Source organism: Botrytis byssoidea (assembly GCF_014898295.1).
Source record: "Botrytis byssoidea strain MUCL 94 chromosome Unknown BBYS_023, whole genome shotgun sequence".
In the NCBI taxonomy this organism is placed as follows: domain Eukaryota; kingdom Fungi; phylum Ascomycota; class Leotiomycetes; order Helotiales; family Sclerotiniaceae; genus Botrytis; species Botrytis byssoidea.
The window spans coordinates 294,126-310,980 of record NW_024065864.1 but is presented as its reverse complement, the minus strand read 5'-3'; the positions used below and the strand labels follow the sequence as shown (position 1 = coordinate 310,980).

At 44.7% G+C, this 16,855-nt stretch overlaps 7 protein-coding genes across 7 annotated transcripts; 4 read left to right on the top strand and 3 right to left on the bottom strand.

Annotated features, from left to right (window-relative positions):
• Positions 1 to 266: 266 nt before the first annotated feature.
• On the bottom strand, positions 267 to 1,201 carry EAE97_009707 (uncharacterized protein; the record flags this gene model as incomplete). Its single annotated transcript, XM_038880222.1, has 2 exons — positions 267 to 599; positions 743 to 1,201. The coding sequence occupies 2 exons, from the start codon at positions 1,199 to 1,201 to the stop codon at positions 267 to 269; spliced, it is 792 nt and encodes a 263-aa protein (XP_038728928.1).
• A 3,006-nt stretch (positions 1,202 to 4,207) lies between these two features.
• Positions 4,208 to 6,636, top strand: EAE97_009706 (uncharacterized protein; the record flags this gene model as incomplete). Its single annotated transcript, XM_038880221.1, has 10 exons — positions 4,208 to 4,211; positions 4,409 to 4,431; positions 4,742 to 5,081; positions 5,147 to 5,199; positions 5,303 to 5,310; positions 5,360 to 5,453; positions 5,515 to 5,682; positions 5,750 to 5,801; positions 5,860 to 6,299; positions 6,352 to 6,636. 10 exons carry the CDS (start codon positions 4,208 to 4,210, stop codon positions 6,634 to 6,636), a joined length of 1,467 nt encoding a protein of 488 aa, XP_038728927.1.
• Positions 6,637 to 7,430: 794 nt separating this feature from the next.
• EAE97_009705 (uncharacterized protein) lies at positions 7,431 to 8,813 on the top strand (the record flags this gene model as incomplete). The annotated part of the gene is made up of 2 exons (XM_038880220.1): positions 7,431 to 8,384; positions 8,439 to 8,813. 2 exons carry the CDS (start codon positions 7,431 to 7,433, stop codon positions 8,811 to 8,813), a joined length of 1,329 nt encoding a protein of 442 aa, XP_038728926.1.
• An 859-nt stretch (positions 8,814 to 9,672) lies between these two features.
• EAE97_009704 (uncharacterized protein) lies at positions 9,673 to 10,292 on the bottom strand (the record flags this gene model as incomplete). The annotated part of the gene is made up of 3 exons (XM_038880219.1): positions 9,673 to 10,043; positions 10,127 to 10,205; positions 10,266 to 10,292. 3 exons carry the CDS (start codon positions 10,290 to 10,292, stop codon positions 9,673 to 9,675), a joined length of 477 nt encoding a protein of 158 aa, XP_038728925.1.
• A 305-nt stretch (positions 10,293 to 10,597) lies between these two features.
• On the top strand, positions 10,598 to 13,247 carry EAE97_009703 (uncharacterized protein; the record flags this gene model as incomplete). The annotated part of the gene is made up of 2 exons (XM_038880218.1): positions 10,598 to 10,664; positions 10,717 to 13,247. 2 exons carry the CDS (start codon positions 10,598 to 10,600, stop codon positions 13,245 to 13,247), a joined length of 2,598 nt encoding a protein of 865 aa, XP_038728924.1.
• Positions 13,248 to 13,675: 428 nt separating this feature from the next.
• Positions 13,676 to 15,435, top strand: EAE97_009702 (uncharacterized protein; the record flags this gene model as incomplete). Its single annotated transcript, XM_038880217.1, has 5 exons — positions 13,676 to 13,737; positions 13,807 to 13,874; positions 13,926 to 14,005; positions 14,063 to 14,767; positions 14,818 to 15,435. The coding sequence occupies 5 exons, from the start codon at positions 13,676 to 13,678 to the stop codon at positions 15,433 to 15,435; spliced, it is 1,533 nt and encodes a 510-aa protein (XP_038728923.1).
• Positions 15,436 to 15,717: 282 nt separating this feature from the next.
• EAE97_009701 (uncharacterized protein) lies at positions 15,718 to 16,434 on the bottom strand (the record flags this gene model as incomplete). Its single annotated transcript, XM_038880216.1, has 2 exons — positions 15,718 to 15,958; positions 16,019 to 16,434. 2 exons carry the CDS (start codon positions 16,432 to 16,434, stop codon positions 15,718 to 15,720), a joined length of 657 nt encoding a protein of 218 aa, XP_038728922.1.
• Between the last annotated feature and the right edge of the window lie 421 nt (positions 16,435 to 16,855).

Genomic DNA, 16,855 nt, shown 5'->3' with positions numbered 1-16,855 from the left:
ACTTTTGAGGGGCGTTGGGGACTTGTATAATCACAGTGGGGGAATATTTGGTGATATGTCTTACGAAGATATGGAGTTATGGTGTTCACTGGTCCTCGAGTCCAGGTATGGTATTGCCCATGTGGCTGCTATGGGTGGCAATTTTGATGTTAAATAACATGAATATGAATACATGACCTTTTGTTGATCTTTCTGTTCCCTCCTTCCATTCCCTTCATGCTACATGAATATCAAAGTCCATTCGTCTATCTCATACAAATCATCCACTAAATTCTCACCCCCTTACTCCTCAAAACATTAACTCCCGCCATCGCTGTGAAACCCACCCATTGACTAATCCCCCCAGCAACTCCTCCAAGCACTTGTGAATCCCTAAATCTTCTCTCCAAGAACTCGCGAGTATCTTTAAAGCCCTCGGATTTATCTGTCGTCATGTATAATTCGGTGGCAGCGTAAATAGTGGAAAGACTGGCTCGCTTGGTATACCAGGAACTGTCAACTGAGATGTCGCCGGACAGAAACCAGATCTCATCGGAGAGGGAATGTAGTTCGCGGAGAGAAGTGGGGAGATTGGTTGGTAGAGTGAGGAGACTTTGAGCCTGGGAAGGGTGTTAGTTGGGGTGTCGATATATGTGGAGTTTTGAATCTGATTTAGAAGAGGGTAATTGTGAAGGTATTTTGGATGTAGTTTTTCGTTTCTTATGGAATGTAACAATAAACGTTCAAGCTAGAATTTACGAACCTCCTGCCATTTATGAATTACATCTTTGTTTCCCATCAATCTCTCCCATGTCAATGCCTTGACTCTCCTTCCCACTCCCTTCGGTGGTTCCCTTCCTTCATTTTCTATAGGTGGAGCAATGAGTTCTGTGTGATTCTTCAAAGCTGTTCTTTGGGTGTACAAATGGTAATGTGCTAGACTAAACGCCCCTTTGGGAAAAAGATTTGTGGCGGCAGGTATATAACCGACATCTTGGGCGCCGAGTGAAAGGGTATTAAGAGTGAAGCCGTGAGTAGGGATGTGCGGAAGGGAGGCGCGGAGAATGCTTGTTTCGGTGGGTGGAAAAGGAGAATCTGAAGGAGAGGGGCGGTCGTATGAATGATAGGATTTTGCGGAGAGAGAATTTGGAATTGCGCGATTGTATTGTTTGATGAGAGGCCGTAGATGGCGGGGTAGTAGTCTAATCGCGGGAGACGACATGTTTGGGAGGTGGTTTGTGAGGATAAATTTTGGTGGTGTTAGTAGTAGAAGATTTTCTAATTCAAGGTTCAGCTTGGGCCAATAGTTGCCCATCCCGCGGGATATCCCGTTAGGCTCGTTTTTTTTTTTGCGAGCTCTACGTAGAGTAAGATCGAGGTAAGCTTCCCTTTTGCTATTTCAACCGCAGAGCCTCGTTAATGAAGAACTTTGGCCGTCACCCATAAGCGGATGAAGCAATTGTTGGTCAAGTTCGCCGTTCTTTTCGTATTGGTCTCCTTTTTTGGTTCAATGCCCTTGTAAGGTTACCTTTGATCCACTTTTCTATATGCAGTAAGAAATGTTACTTACCTCTCACAGCATGTATGTCATGTTTTTGCTGGTGTCTTTCTCGTCACACTTTTCGTTACCCCTGGTATGAAATGTTCATTATCTGCGCGATGTCCCATTCGATGTGGATAGACTTGGTCGAAAACACATTGCGGCATGCAATGTGGGCCTTCCCCTAGGGATGCAACGGCAACATCGTATTGCATGAAACTTTTGGTCTTATTCTGCAAGATACGAACGGGCACATGTGTACATATAATTGTACATATCAGGGGAAATGGACTTATCTCTATATTCAAATCGTGTTCTTTCAGGCCAGAAAAGCTGAAATTGGGCTTGGAAATAACACTTCGTGGTTGAGGCATCGTCTCGTGGACATATCAACTTGATTCTGTCGTGCTACGGGGAAGAGCTTCCGTCCGGCAAGCCAGTCAAGCCCAGGTATTGTTGCAAATTTCAGCTGCAGGTCATCAATTTTTGGGAATTACCATATCATTGGCGTTTAGGCCCTCCGATTCAACGTTTCTTCCATAGTGGTGATAAGCATGCATTGGATTGCTCAAACCCCCCAACAAGTGGGTAGGACATGTTTTCGTTCACCTTGCTCATATGTTAATTGATATATTGAAGCGTGTTTCATGAAGAAGTTCGCCGAGAGTCACAGCTCCTGGCAATATTGCATTTGCGTTTCCATTTCTTTGGCTTTGTTCAATTGGATAAGAAGGACTGAGATCGCACATAATGTGAGAGAGATCCCAGGTGTAGATCTAATGAAAAGGAACTATTGGTAGATACCTACTCCCAGTTCAAAAGACTTCATTGGTTTGCTCGATCTGAAAGGAGGTTTGAGCTTCCTTATTCGATGAATTTGAACCAGACTTGATCGAGCCAATCTCCTCCGGAGTTCGTAGACTAAACTATTTTTGTGAATTGTGCGGGGGTCTGTATGTACGGTGCCTATTAGAGAAATGGGAGTTTTTGTAGAAGATTGTTGAACTTCAAGATCTGTAATGTCCATTAGGTAAAATGAATCCAGGCGAGGTGATCCTAGAGATTCTTTAACCTGAACCAAGTTGAGTAGCATGCGATGGTTATCAGTCTGAATAATAGAAACAACTAATGTGCCCAATTGAGACAGTGAGTTGAGAGGAGTAAGTTATGGGTCCATTGTATCATATATACATGACTACTCGCGCCGTACAATGAGAGTGACCAAAAAGCACATATAATTCATGTTGACTCCAGGAGCATAATGATGGAGCCCATGGTTCCGCGTTGTAGTCCGGAAATTTCGCTAGACGCTGGAGGAGTGGAGGGGCCCATAATGATACGATCCGTAACCAAAGATACCTAGATAGATATTGAAGGCGTGGAGAACAAGTGGTTCGCATGATTATACTCCATGCGTCGACCTCTCTTTTTGAATTTGCCAAACAGCGAATCCAATGGTATCGTACCTGAAAGTCCGCTGTACTATAAAAATACGCCCAAGTGCAATCAATGAATGAGCGTGTGCCAATATGTCTTCGTATGCTGCAATATCTAGAAAGAATTGGCCAACAGAGGATGAAGATGAGTGTAAGATACAGTCAACAACAACATTATGTATGTATGGGAGGATAGGTAAGGGAATGTACGGTGCAATGTAAGAAAATGTTTCGGTGAACGATTTAGTTCACTTTAGATAGTAGGCTCGAGGTAGGTTTAGAAATAGAAATAGATACATATAATCATTTGTGATAATTATCGCTATCTAATTACTAGAGTCGCACCTCTCAATTACCGCATTGGGCTATTATTTCCCATTTAAGAGTGATGATTAATGGATTTTGTCTCAGCTGAAGCCAGAAATTGATAGAGAGGCGATTGCCGGTTATCAACCGAAAAGGTAACAGTTCCTGCGCGCTACCTAGCTATTTTTCTCCAACTCCTCATTACATCGCGTCTTCAATAGGCACTCACACCTTACACCTTACACCCATCATCACAACATCCACCACCCACCACCCAACACACCCCCATCCATACAGATTTGAACCACACCATCTCTCATCTGTATTACCTCAAGGAGTAGTACACCCTTGTGAGCCATCTAGTCGGGTAAGGAAAATATAGAAATTTAAATCAAATTTTCTGTATCTCATCCTTTCTAACCCAACCATTGGTCAAAGCAACAACCAGGTAAGCTCTCACTTATGGCTCAGATGTCATTCATTCCCAACCCACCCCCCAAGACATCCTCAAGTCTTGTCCTCCCAATCCATTCATCAGCTATTCTTCGATTCGAGCTTTGTCACCGCAGACAGGACGCGTTCCAAATAGGCAGATCCAACCCTTGACATTCATCCACCATCTTTTTTTGGTAACGCCCTTGTTGACGAACATTGCCGCAGGAAAAAAAACAGACGCTGTGCCATACTGCCCTTGTTGAAGTTCTTCTTCCTTACGGGTCCCTATAAGCCGCATCGAATATTCTTCACGGAGCTTCACTGGTTCAACTTATTTGCCGATTTCGATCAATTAAACGCAACGTTTAATTCGCCCTTACTTAATCCATAGAATCCTTGTGCGCAGTCACTTAGGAGTCCATTTCGTCTCCAACCTGCAGGTTAGAGCATTAAGCAGCAGCAGCCTCCTGATTCTACTTATCACCTTAATACTTCACTCACAATAGATACAATGGGTATGTTTCCCAATACCCTCCCCTCCATTCCCAATTCGTCCATTCACCTTCTTTCTTATTCACTCTATTTGGTCTTGTTTTATTCACGTCATTGAACCCTTCTGACCTTCGATTCTTCCTTAACCTTTACACAAACCACCCCACCTCAATCTTGCTTCCTTTAGAACATTTTATTAACAATCTATTATCTGATCTAGCGGACGACTCTTATCGACCACAAGTATGTTCAATTTCTTCTACTTCCTCAATAATCACTCCAGTATAACATTGCGCAAACCTGGGCGTCAGCAACATAAGGCACTCCCGAAAGCTTTATGAGTCTTCGGCTTATGGCATCTCATTTCCAGGCGCAAACTAGTCGTAAGATCCCGTTGATCGCAACGCGCCAGTGCGCTTCTGTGGGAACCTTTCCTAATTAATGGCGTAAGAACCTTGATGGTCTAACCCACACACACAAAAGTTCTCGCACAACACAGATTCCTTCATTGTCTTTTGTCTATCTAATGGTCAAAGAAGCTTACGTTTCACAGAGAGAGAGATCTCGTTCACCTCGTCGACAACGCTCTCGCAGTCCAGGACGCACCCAACGTCGTCGTTCATATTCTCCTCGCAGTCGCTCACGCAGCCGTGACGAACATCGCAGAAACGATCGCAGATCTCGATCCCCAATGTCGGGTGCTGCAGGTGTAGGTGGTTCTGGAGGGTCAGCTTACGGTGGACAACCACATAGGACATACGAAGAGAGAGCTGCGGCCAGAGAGCAAATGATGAGCACTCTACGTGAATCATCGCAACAAGACCGTCGTGTCTACGTCGGCAACTTATCATACGATGTTAAGTGGCATCATCTTAAAGACTTTATGAGATCTGGTCAGTGTTCGATAATGGAGGTTGGAGTTGGGGATATGGGCTAACCAGGGGTTCGATTTCTTTAGCTGGAGAGGTCCTCTTTGCTGATGTGTTATTGCTTCCTAATGGAATGTCGAAGGTGGGCGCCTATACGTGATTGGCTTTGAATCTTTTCTTTTTCTCTTGGATTTTGATGGAATGTTGGATTGACGGATTGGGACGTTGTTCCGCGGGTATTGTAGGGATGCGGGTAAGTAACAACCTTAACTTGGATGATCTGAAATGCTAACTCGAAATAGCATTGTAGAATATGCTACGAGGGAGCAAGCTCAACAGGCAGTCAACACTCTGTCCAACCAGAACCTTATGGGAAGACTCGTTTACGTTAGAGAGGTAAGCATGCATTCTATGCCGTTTCAATTGTGCATTTAACATTTATTAATTTTTGTAATAGGATCGTGAGGCGGAACCCCGATTCACTGGTACTCCATCTGGAGGCCGTGGTGGTTACGAAGGCGGCGGTCCACCAGGAGGTCGTGGTGGTTTCCAAGGTGGTTTCGGAGGTGGCATGGCCCCTGGAGGTGGAGCTGGAGGTGGAGGACGTCAAATTTACGTCTCCAACGTTTGTCCCCATCTATCTTTCCCCTTTTCATACCTATAGTGCTTAGAATATTAACTTTGCGATTTAGCTTCCCTATACCGTTGGATGGCAAGATCTGAAGGATCTATTCCGCGGCGCTGGTATGTTTCCCCCTGCACCAACACAAATATGGTCAATATGTTGATCAATACTGCATAGCCCGAAATGGTGCCGTTGTCCGCGCCGACGTTCATGTTGGTCCTGATGGACGTCCAAAGGGCTCCGGTATTGTTGCCTTCGAATCTCCTGATGACGCTCGCAATGCCATTCAGCAGTTCAATGGTTATGACTGGCAAGGTCGCCCTCTTGAGGTCCGCGAAGATCGCTTCGCAGGTGCTCAAGGATTTGGTGGTGCTCGTGGAGGATTTGGCGGTCGTGGAGGTTTCGGTGGCGGATTTGGAGGCCGTGGAGGCTTCGGAGGTGGCCGTGGCGGATTTGGCGGAGGATTTGGTGGAGGTCGTGGTGGATTTGGCGGAGGTTACGCCGGAGGTGCCGGTGGATTCGATGGTGGTGCTGGAGCTCCCGCAGCTGCACCTAACCCTTTCACCGACCACGCTACCGCTGGAACTGAGAGAAGTGAGATTATCTATGTTCGCAACGTAAGTATTATTTGGCTCCTCTCATCGTTTTACAAACTAATGTAAAATCTAGCTTCCATGGTCCACTAGCAACGAAGATCTTGTCGAGCTGTTTACCACCATTGGCAAGGTCGAACAGGCTGAGATCCAATACGAGCCTAATGGCCGATCCCGTGGTACTGGCGTTGTTAGATTTGACTCGGCCGAGAATGCCGATACCGCCATCGAAAAATTCTCTGGCTACCAATATGGAGGCCGTCCTCTCGGCTTGAGCTTCGTCAAGTACCAAATCCCTGGTGGTGCCGGTGATGCTATGGAGACAGAAGTCACTCACCTCACACAAGATCAAATCATGTGAGCTCGGATCTAAGCACACGAACTGGTCCCACACCTTACGACACCTTTCGCCCATGTTACAACACACTTTTCTTTTATCAAGCTCGATTTTCTTATGTGTACTCAAAGATCTAACACCCAAAAAGTCATCGGAGGCTGAGAATTCTCTCTGCATGAATGAATCAAAGGATTCATCCAGCATGGAATTGCTCTACTATTTCGTTGCGAGTCTGGAGGTGAATATTCATGCGCATTGCTTTCTATGTTTTCTTTCATTCAAAAGTCTTCTCACAGAATGGATCTAATAGCAAGTACAATGTCATTAGACGCCTGATACTCATAGCAATACAAGTCTATTTTTGAGATAAACCTCTTTCCATGTATGAGTGAGTGTGAATGCCATAAAATAACGTCATAAAGTGTATGCCAACCAAGCAATGCTAAATAGACAAGATTGTCAACTTGTTGTTCTTGATGAACAATCACAAATACTCGAGAATAACACAATCACATGAGTCCTTCAAATTCATATTTGAAGATGGTCGTGAATCATTAATCATCTCCTGTATCATGTCTGATTATTCACTCTATCAAAAATGACTTTGATCTTGGTCATATTATATAGTTCTTGAAGTCTCCCCCCTTGATCTCTTTTAATCGTGAATGTACAACTAATACCAAATCCCGAAATTAACTTTTTGTTCTCCTTCAAGAACAATAACACATTATTAATAGAGACATAACGAGACTCGCAACCACAATCACACTCATACAACTTCAGATATTATACTTCATCCCTACAGCTCACACATAGTTATGTGTCTCATACGCCCTTTTCGATACGCCTGCTGCGACCGAACCTACGTCGAAGTCTCCAAACTTGATAGTAGCTGTCCCGATGGATGGCCGCTAGAGAAGTGTCCCGAAGATCTATGTCTTGTACATGGTTCCAGAGTTAGAGATCAACGGTGGTTGCTTCAGGGTACATGCTGGAGATGTCAAGCCATGAGTGACGGGCTTGAAGGAGACGATTACGAAGCTAGAAGACCACCTATCGATAACGCATTTGTGGTTGAGGGTCTAGAGAATTGTAGTCCAGAAGGACGACGAAGAAGAGCTGAACACGCTGGAAACTGTTGGTTTTGTGGTGCGAGCAGTGATGGAGTTAGGGATTGTGAATCATGTGACGGAACGGGATGCGCACGCAAGGGCAAGAATAAAGCTGTCGAAGATGTACCTGAATGCCCTGTTAAGAAGAAGCGTCGCATAACTGCTACTGCTGTTGCTGGAGGAGGCATTTCCAAGCCTAGAAGAGGTAGACCGCCTGGAGGCGGCAAGAAGAAGAAATTGGCAGCAATCAAAGAAGAGGGCCAAACGAATCTAATCTCGTCTTTCATGGAAGCCAATAACGCATATCAGCAAGGAGAGTTTCGTCCCGACATTCCAGGATCCTCATACAACAACTATTCTTGGCAATCCGCTGAACAGAATGGAGACCCTAGCTTACCTAGCTACGGCATGGATGTTGACGACGACCCCTATGCAGGACAATGCCATGGCATGCCTCTATTCACAGATCGGGCACCCCTTCACCAATACGGTACCATGGCAGATTACGAAGTGAACCCGCAACAAGTAGAGAGCTCCACAATGGGATATCAAGATCATCTCCAGTCCTCCATTGAATTTGATCACGAGAGATCACATGGTGAATTCAATACTGGCGACGGCGGTGAAGGAGTAAGGTCCGATAATTTAGACACATCTGAGGTACGTTAACATGACCCGTATATGAAGAGGAATAAACTAACAACCTCTGAATAGAATCAGTTTGTCTTTTCAGTTGGCTTGCATCACAGTCATGATGCAACCTTTTTGACTCACAATGACTTGCCCCAATATGCGGATAGTTTGACAATTTCTCCTTTAAAGGAGACAAACGATGAGTTTGCATCAGCTCATGATACGGATATGCAATCCGTAGGCCCGGTCGCACAGGTTGCTCAAATGACGGTCGATCTGTTTACTCCCCAACCACATTATTTGCCCAGTCCCACTCTCTCAGAAGCTCATATTGCTCAGCATGCCCCTCCTAACAATTTCATGGCAACCTCAACCTCAACTCCGGCTTCTGCTGTAACAGGCAATACATCTGCTAATGCTTCTCTTCCTATTTCGCGTATCGCTACTCCTCCTTAGAGGATTACTATTATTAACCGGCAATATGTACTTACGACATACTTACAAATAGACCTATATCTATACGTTCCAGAGTTCAGGTCAACTTCTGTGTCTTTGCTACATTTATAACCTGATATAGATACCCTTCTTTTCTTCTGCCTGTTACTATCTTCTTCTTTCGTTTCTTTTTTTTTCTCCTTTGTTTTTCCTAGGCATGGAGATTTTCGAGTGTTTCTTTCTCTTTCGACCATAGAATTTGGTAGCAAGTGAGTGGTCTCACATAGACATGGACTTTGTGACGTTGACATAGATTGGGATGGATTTGTACTATAAGAAGATTTCTTATACAAATGGATTAGTAGATGGTCTGTTAGCTCATGAGTAGAAAGTGGTGGGCGTGGCAAGGGGCGGCCGAGAAGTCAATGAGCTTGTTCATATGTGGAATGGGATGTGTGCTGGTGGTCTGATTTGTAAATATTCACAGGCCGAGGGAGGGATATCATTACCTGTATATCCATTAATGAACATATAACACGTAAAAGACAATTCCAGAATATAAGATGTGATAGGTAGTCGTGATTCCAGCAGAAAGATGTATGTAAGAGGATGGCCAAATATTAAATAAATGGGTCCTTGACAATAGAAGCTTGACAGCTTGGAAAACGCTTCACATGCCCTTTTGACATTAGATTAATATGTACTCTTCTGTACCAATCCACGAAAGCCAAAGGAGCAATCCCATATGTGCGACGCCATGCTGTGATATCAACAACGAAATATCCACCCCCTTAATCATGCCTTTCAGCTACTTCTCCGGGGATATCGACGTCCAATTCGGGACATTTTACTCGTCCATCATAGAATGGCTTCAATTCTCTCACTTCTTCTCGTCTCCTGGAGCAACAGCAGAAGTGGTGCCTATCTTTCTTTTCTTTGCCTTAAGCTTCTCCTTTGCTTTGCTCCTATCTCTTTTCTTCAGCGCACTCATGCCACCTTTACATATTTCTGCATATCTAGCGAAGAAGGAATCTAATTGATCTGGCTGGACGACCGTAGACAGTTTTGTCTTTTCTGAACGTTTAGGTCTACCTTTACCATCTGTAGCGCGAATGAGAAGTGGCATAGGGGCGTCGCGTGAAAGGTCTGGGAATTGAGCAGTGAGGACGTCGTTGAGAGCATTCATATTGACATCGTCGCCGGGAGGTAACGCCGCGGTTGTGGAAGCATCGGAGGCCGAGTCATAGCTATCTATTATGGCAGTTAAAAATCTGTCCATAGAAGTTCGGAAAGCCTCCTCCGTTGCAGGAGCATATGGGTATTGAAATACTTACAACATTTCTGTGTTAAGAAAACAGAACCATGATCTTTTTCCCTTCGAGTATCGAAAAGAGGAGCGAGTTTCGAGAAGAACTATTTGCGCAAAAGAATTACTAATTGTCCAAGGCTATATGAGTAGTGATAGAAACATACCTCGTCGTTACTTAAATGCGACTCCATAGTGTAAAGTGCTGTTATGATGCTGTTTTTAAGCTGCGGTTAATGATTGTGGGGGTGATGAAATGTGTGGGGTTCTGGACCAGGCTAAAGCGAGGCTGAAGGTTTTCGTCAAGGCTACGGCAGGAAAAAAAAGTTTGGATAAACCTCAAAATTTCTTATCGGTATCTGAAGATTATCGGACATTTTTTGCCTTTTAAAGCAAAACTTATTGTATTTATAATTAAGCTGCAGTTATCTACTTGGGGGTTGTAGCATTAATTAGTGATTCAAATAGAGTTCGTTGTTTGTTACAGTATTTCACAAACATGGCACCGCCAAAATCTACAGCTCCAAAGCTACCCAGTAGTCTTCTTCAGCAACTGGGAATCGAAGGTGAATACTAGCCGTTGACAACTCGTTATCATATGCTTACAATCTTCTGTAGATGGTGGTGGAAATGGAGGTCGAGGGCGCAAACGTCTTGGGCGTAAAGAGATGCGCAAAGCAGAAAGACAAGAGAAGAAGCAGAGTAGATCCCAGTCCTCAAGGCCTCCTCCGCAAAAGCGATTGAAGTCACAACATCCTAAGCGTAATCACGGGGACAGTGATGACGAGGAAGATGAAGATATTGAACCGTTGAACGCGAAGATTGTTCCAGAAATAAAACAGGACGATAGCCCAAAACCGAAATCCATATTGAAAACGACGAAGAAAGCAGACCCTAAACCAGCGAAGGCATCCCTTAAGGACGATGCGAACACCGAATCAAGGATAGGAAAGAACATTTCGAGGGCTGTCAAGGATAAATTGGCTGAAGACGACGATGAGATTGCCGCTCTGGAGAAGAAATTGGGATTGAAAGGGAAGAAGAAAGGTCTACCAAAATCATTCCAAGAGGATGGGTTAGATGATCTTCTGGGTGATCTGGATGCCCTAGATGAGAGCGAAGATGAGGAAGTACAGGAAAAGAAAAAAGGAAAAGCGGAGGCAAATGATTGGCTTCAGCGCAAGAGAGCAGAAGCCCGAAAGCGAGCAAGGGGTAACGAGAGTTCCAAGGACGAAGAGGAGGATGAAGACGACGAGATGATGGACGATGATGACGATGAAGCGTCTGATATGTCAATGGATGAAGGCGATTTCTCGGGCGGCGATTCAGGTGACGACGATAGTGTTCTTGGAGATGAGGATACGGCTGAGGACGACTTCGAAGGTTTTGGTTCGGGGAGTGATGAAGATTCTCTCCCGAAGCCAAAAGTCCGTGAAAACCCTTACGTGGCACCTGTTTCTGCAACTACAGCATCCTCTGGAAAATATATCCCACCTTCATTGCGAAAAGCATCTTCAGATTCTGAAGATTTAGTGCGTCTGCGGCGACAAACTCAAGGTCTAGTCAATAGGTTGACAGAAGCCAATCTAATATCCCTCCTTGGAGACATAGAAAAATTGTATCGGGCCAATCCCCGTCAACACATGACTTCCACCCTCATCGATCTGCTCCTGACATCTGTTTGCGAACCAACGACTCTGCCCGACACGCTTATAATCCTTCCCGCCGGATTTATTGCCTCAGTATACAAGATTATTGGTACCGATTTCGGTGCTCAGGTAGTTCAAAGAATAGTTGAACTGTTTGACGAACACTATGCGCGTATAGTATCACTAAATCAAGAATCCTCGACATCCCTTCCCGATAGCAAAGAAACTACCAACCTGATAGCTTTACTTTCAGAATTGTACAACTTTCAAGTAGTGGGTAGCAGCCTCATTTTCGATTACATCAAGCTGTTCTTAGATACACTATCGGAACAGAATGCCGAGCTTCTGTTAAAGATTGTGCGCATCTCCGGTCCTCAACTACGACAAGACGACCCTTCAGCACTAAAAGATATTGTTACTATGCTTCGACCTGCCGTCCAAAAAGCTGGTGGCGAAGACAAATTATCCGTGAGGACAAAGTTCATGATTGAAACCATCAATGATCTCAAAAACAACAAAATGAAGACTGGTGCTGTTGCTTCCGCTGTCACCTCAGAGCATACGATTCGAATGAAAAAAACACTAGGAACGCTAAATACTCGAAGTATAAAAGCTAGCGAACCTCTGCGCATTGGTTTAAAAGACATTAGAGATTCGGATAAAAAGGGGAAATGGTGGTTGGTTGGTGCGAGTTGGGCAGGTAATGCTGAAGACGAGGAAGAGTCCACATCAAAAGTCAAAAGCACTAGAGAAGTTAAAGACGTAGATTCAGGGACCTCTGATCTCGTTCAACTTGCCAGAGAGCAGCGTATGAACACGGATATTCGCCGAGCTATATTCATTACCATTATGTCCGCCTCAGATTACCAAGACGCATACCTACGATTGATGAAATTGAAATTAAAAAAGGTACAGGAACTTGAGATACCGAAAGTCTTGATACAATGTTCCGGCGCAGAAAAAATGTACAACCCATACTACACATTGATAGCAAAGAGATTATGTGGTGATAGAAAGCTCAAGATGGCCTTCCAATTCAGTTTGTGGGATCTTTTCAAGAAAATGGGCGAAACAAATGACGACGATGATGAAGATTTTGAAGAGGATACTGAGCTGGATACGAGACACATTGTCAATCTGGCCAAGATGTTTGGTACGTTGATTGCAGAAGGTGGACTTGGACTTAATGTTCTCAAGAATCTAAATCTCAGCTATCTACAAGCTAAGACGAAAACTTTCTGTGAGGTTCTCTTCATCACTATTATTCTTCAAACCCAGAAAGCATCGAAAGAGAGTCGAGATACGAAAGCAATTGCAAATCTGTTCTCGAGGGTGAAGGAAACGCCTCAGATGATAACTGGGCTGCAATATTTCCTAAAGAAGGTAGTAGGCAAGACGGATATAGCAGGAGGAAAGGCTGAAAAGGATATCGTCAAATGGGGTTGTAAGATTGCTGGAGATGCACTTCAAGCATTGCTTAATGCAGATACCCCCAGATAGATAGGTAGTGGATAGCGATGTGGGATTAGTAGCTAGAAGATGGTATTCGTTATGAAGTACTTTGCCCGTGCTTTCATATAACTACTACTAGCAGTGAGTGAAGAAGGCACGGGCTGGAACCTATTAATATGATTGTTCCCTGAATTATTTTGCCTTTGCTTGATGTATATATCAGTACCTAGGTAGTGATTAATTAGCACTTTTCTAAGCCGAAGCAACCCTGACAAGTGCCTCGATTATCTTTTTGGGGCTTCCTGGAGACTTCTAGCTTACACAATCAAGCGGCGCCGGGAACTCGCGGTTCTAAAAAGGGTTCTAAAAGATCTCCACGTGATTATCGGATCAATCCGCTTCCTCCGTCCGGTAACTAAACAAACGGCGGCGACCCTAAAACTTGTTGAATAACACAACAATACCCTTCATACAAAATGCTTCGCAGTTTATTAGTGCCCAGAGCGACCGTCAGGTCTGCTTTCAGACAACAATCCTCGTAAGTACAATGACCAGACTTCAATTCCTGCTGAAAGTTTTCTGTACTAACTTTTTTCTCTCTTAGCAGTCTTCCCAAGATAATTGCCCCTTCAGGAATTGAAAACTTATCGCGACGAGGATATGCCACTGAAGCTGGTCAGTAAACCCAATCGATGTCACGGGGTGAAAACAACTGACATGTAGAAGAGGAGCAAGATTTGGTTATCATCGGAGGTGGTGTTGCAGGATATGTTGCCGCTATCAAAGCTGGTCAAGAGGGTATGAAAGTATGGTTTGCCCAACAGGAGGAATTTTTTTTTGCAGACTTTTAACATTGTCCGCAGGTGACATGTATAGAAAAGCGTGGAACTCTTGGAGGAACATGTTTGAATGTCGGCTGCATTCCCTCGAAAGCTCTCCTCAACAACTCGCATCTTTACCACCAAATTTTACATGACACCAAAGCTCGCGGTATCGAAGTCGGAGATGTCAAGCTCAACTTGCAACAAATGATGAAGTCGAAAGACACTGCGGTCGCTGGACTCACAAAGGGTGTTGAATTTTTGTTCAAGAAGAACAATGTTAAATATGTCAAGGGTACTGCTACATTTACTGGCGAGCACGAGGTCAAGGTCAACCTTTCTGAGGGTGGAGAAGAGACTATTATTGGAAAGAACATCCTCATCGCTACTGGTAGCGAAGCCACACCTTTCCCGGGACTCGAGGTTGACGAGAAGAGAATCATCACCAGCACAGGAGCTATCGCGCTAGAGAAGGTCCCAGAGAGCATGGTTGTTATTGGTGGAGGTATTATCGGTCTTGAGATGAGCTCTGTCTGGTCAAGACTTGGTACGAAGGTTACAGTTGTTGAGTTCTTACCTCAAATTGGTGGACCAGGAATGGATGCCGAAATCGCAAAATCATCGCAAAAGATTCTCAAGAAGCAAGGCATGGACTTCAAGCTCAACACTAAGGTCATGGGTGGCGATGTTACTGGTGAGAAGGTCAAGCTTAGCCTTGAGGCTGCAAAGGGTGGCAAGGAAGAAACCGTACGCTAAACCTACTAAATATTGCATATACACGCTAACAAACTCTATAGATTGAAGCAGACGTCGTACTCGTTGCTATTGGACGAAGACCATACACTGCAGGTCTTGGCTTAGAGAACATCGGTCTCGAGACTGACGACAAGGGAAGATTGGTCATCGACTCGGAATACCGAACCAAGCTGCCCCACATCCGAGTTGTAGGTGACTGCACCTTCGGACCTATGCTTGCCCACAAGGCCGAGGAAGAGGCCGTTGCGGTCGTTGAGTACATCAAGAAGGGATACGGACACGTTAACTACGCAGCCATCCCATCTGTTATGTACACTCATCCAGAAGTCGCATGGGTTGGCCAAAACGAACAGGAACTCAAGGCTGCTGGCACCAAGTACAAGACCGGCACATTCCCATTTTCAGCAAACTCAAGAGCGAAGACCAACTTGGACACTGAAGGTATGGTAAAGATGCTTGCCGATGCTGAGACTGATAGAATCCTCGGTGTTCACATTATCGGACCAAATGCCGGAGAGATGATTGCAGAAGCTACATTAGCTATTGAATATGGCGCATCAAGTGAGGATATTGGACGCACATGTCACGCACATCCAACTTTGGCAGAGGCATTTAAAGAGGCTGCTATGGCTACCTATGGCAAGGCTGTCCATTATTAGAAGAAGATTAGAGGTGGCGGGGCGTGATTTGATAATGAATGGCGCGATTATAAGCATGAGCATGAGACTGAAATTTGTGATTCGTGTAAGATATGGCTACTTAAATCGTGTGCAGTACTCATCGATAACCTATAACACCCTAGAATCTCTGAACAATGCTCGACTGACTCCCTTCTGTCTGTGACCTCCTCTGCTTCCTCTCATGGCCTCTATTACAGACCTGGAAAAAAAATGAAACTCAATGGTATAACCCGCAAACGACAACAAATTAGGAGGTAAAGCTCAAATCCGATATGCAAGCCGATTATTTTGTAACCCACATCTTCCGCCGTGATGCCTTGCATCTCTCATATCCCTCATTCCCCCAAAACCACTAAGAGCACCCAGACTTCCGAGGCCACCTACATTACTCAAGCCACTCAATCCACCTGCGGCGCCTAAACATGTACCTGAACCAAGTAATCCGACGTCTCTATAAGCACTTCGCCTGGGAGACAGATGGGCGTATCTTCCTGTATTATGTCTGTGGGCCGTCCGTTAGCACGATTGTCGTTGTGGCCTTTTGATGAATCATCAAACTTACAATTGCTGGGCGACTGGCTCCATATTTATGCTTGAACATCTTCCATCACCCCTCGCACACCCTCTCGCGCTATTCGTATAGGAGTTCAAACCACTATCACAATGCGGACATTCGCACGTAGTATAGTACACATCCTGAATCTGAGATTGTGAATAAGATTGAGATTGGAGTGAATAATATTGAGCTTCGATACAAGTACGGCAGTAATGAGCGCCAGTTCGTGGATCGTCTTCACAGGACTGGCAGTCGTTGTAGATATGAGTAGGATTGTGGGAAGGATGGGTGCGTGGGATAATCAGGGAACGTGCGAGCGCATTTTGGGGTCGGTGTGGTGTTTGGAGGTAGATTGGGTCGACGTGGGGGTCTAATTGACGGAAAACATTGGGATTGTGTTTGCGGAGGCAAGTAAGATTCATTGTGACAATTGTTGAAGGCAAAGGGATGTTTTGAAAGATCAGGGTGTAAAATTTGAAAGGGTTGTGAGGTTTGTAGGGCTTTAATAACGTTTGTTGAAAGGTTGCTGTATTCGACAGAATGAGATGGATATTCAGCGAGTGTTTTATACTGGGGGGGGGGGAAGAAATACCCCCTCGCTGTGAAACGATGGCTCTGCCCAACACAATGAGGCTTACACTCATGTACACCCGGGAATATTAGGAGATAACAGCGAAGAAAATTCCATATTGTAGTTTATGTGGCGTTTGGATCTGCTCTTCTTGGGCAATAGGAGATTTCTGATAGGTATACTTGAAGTTACACAGTGATTGGGGATATCAAGCAAACATAGTTTGTCCTATCGTCGTATGCAATGTCACTTCCGAATGAAACAGCGATTGG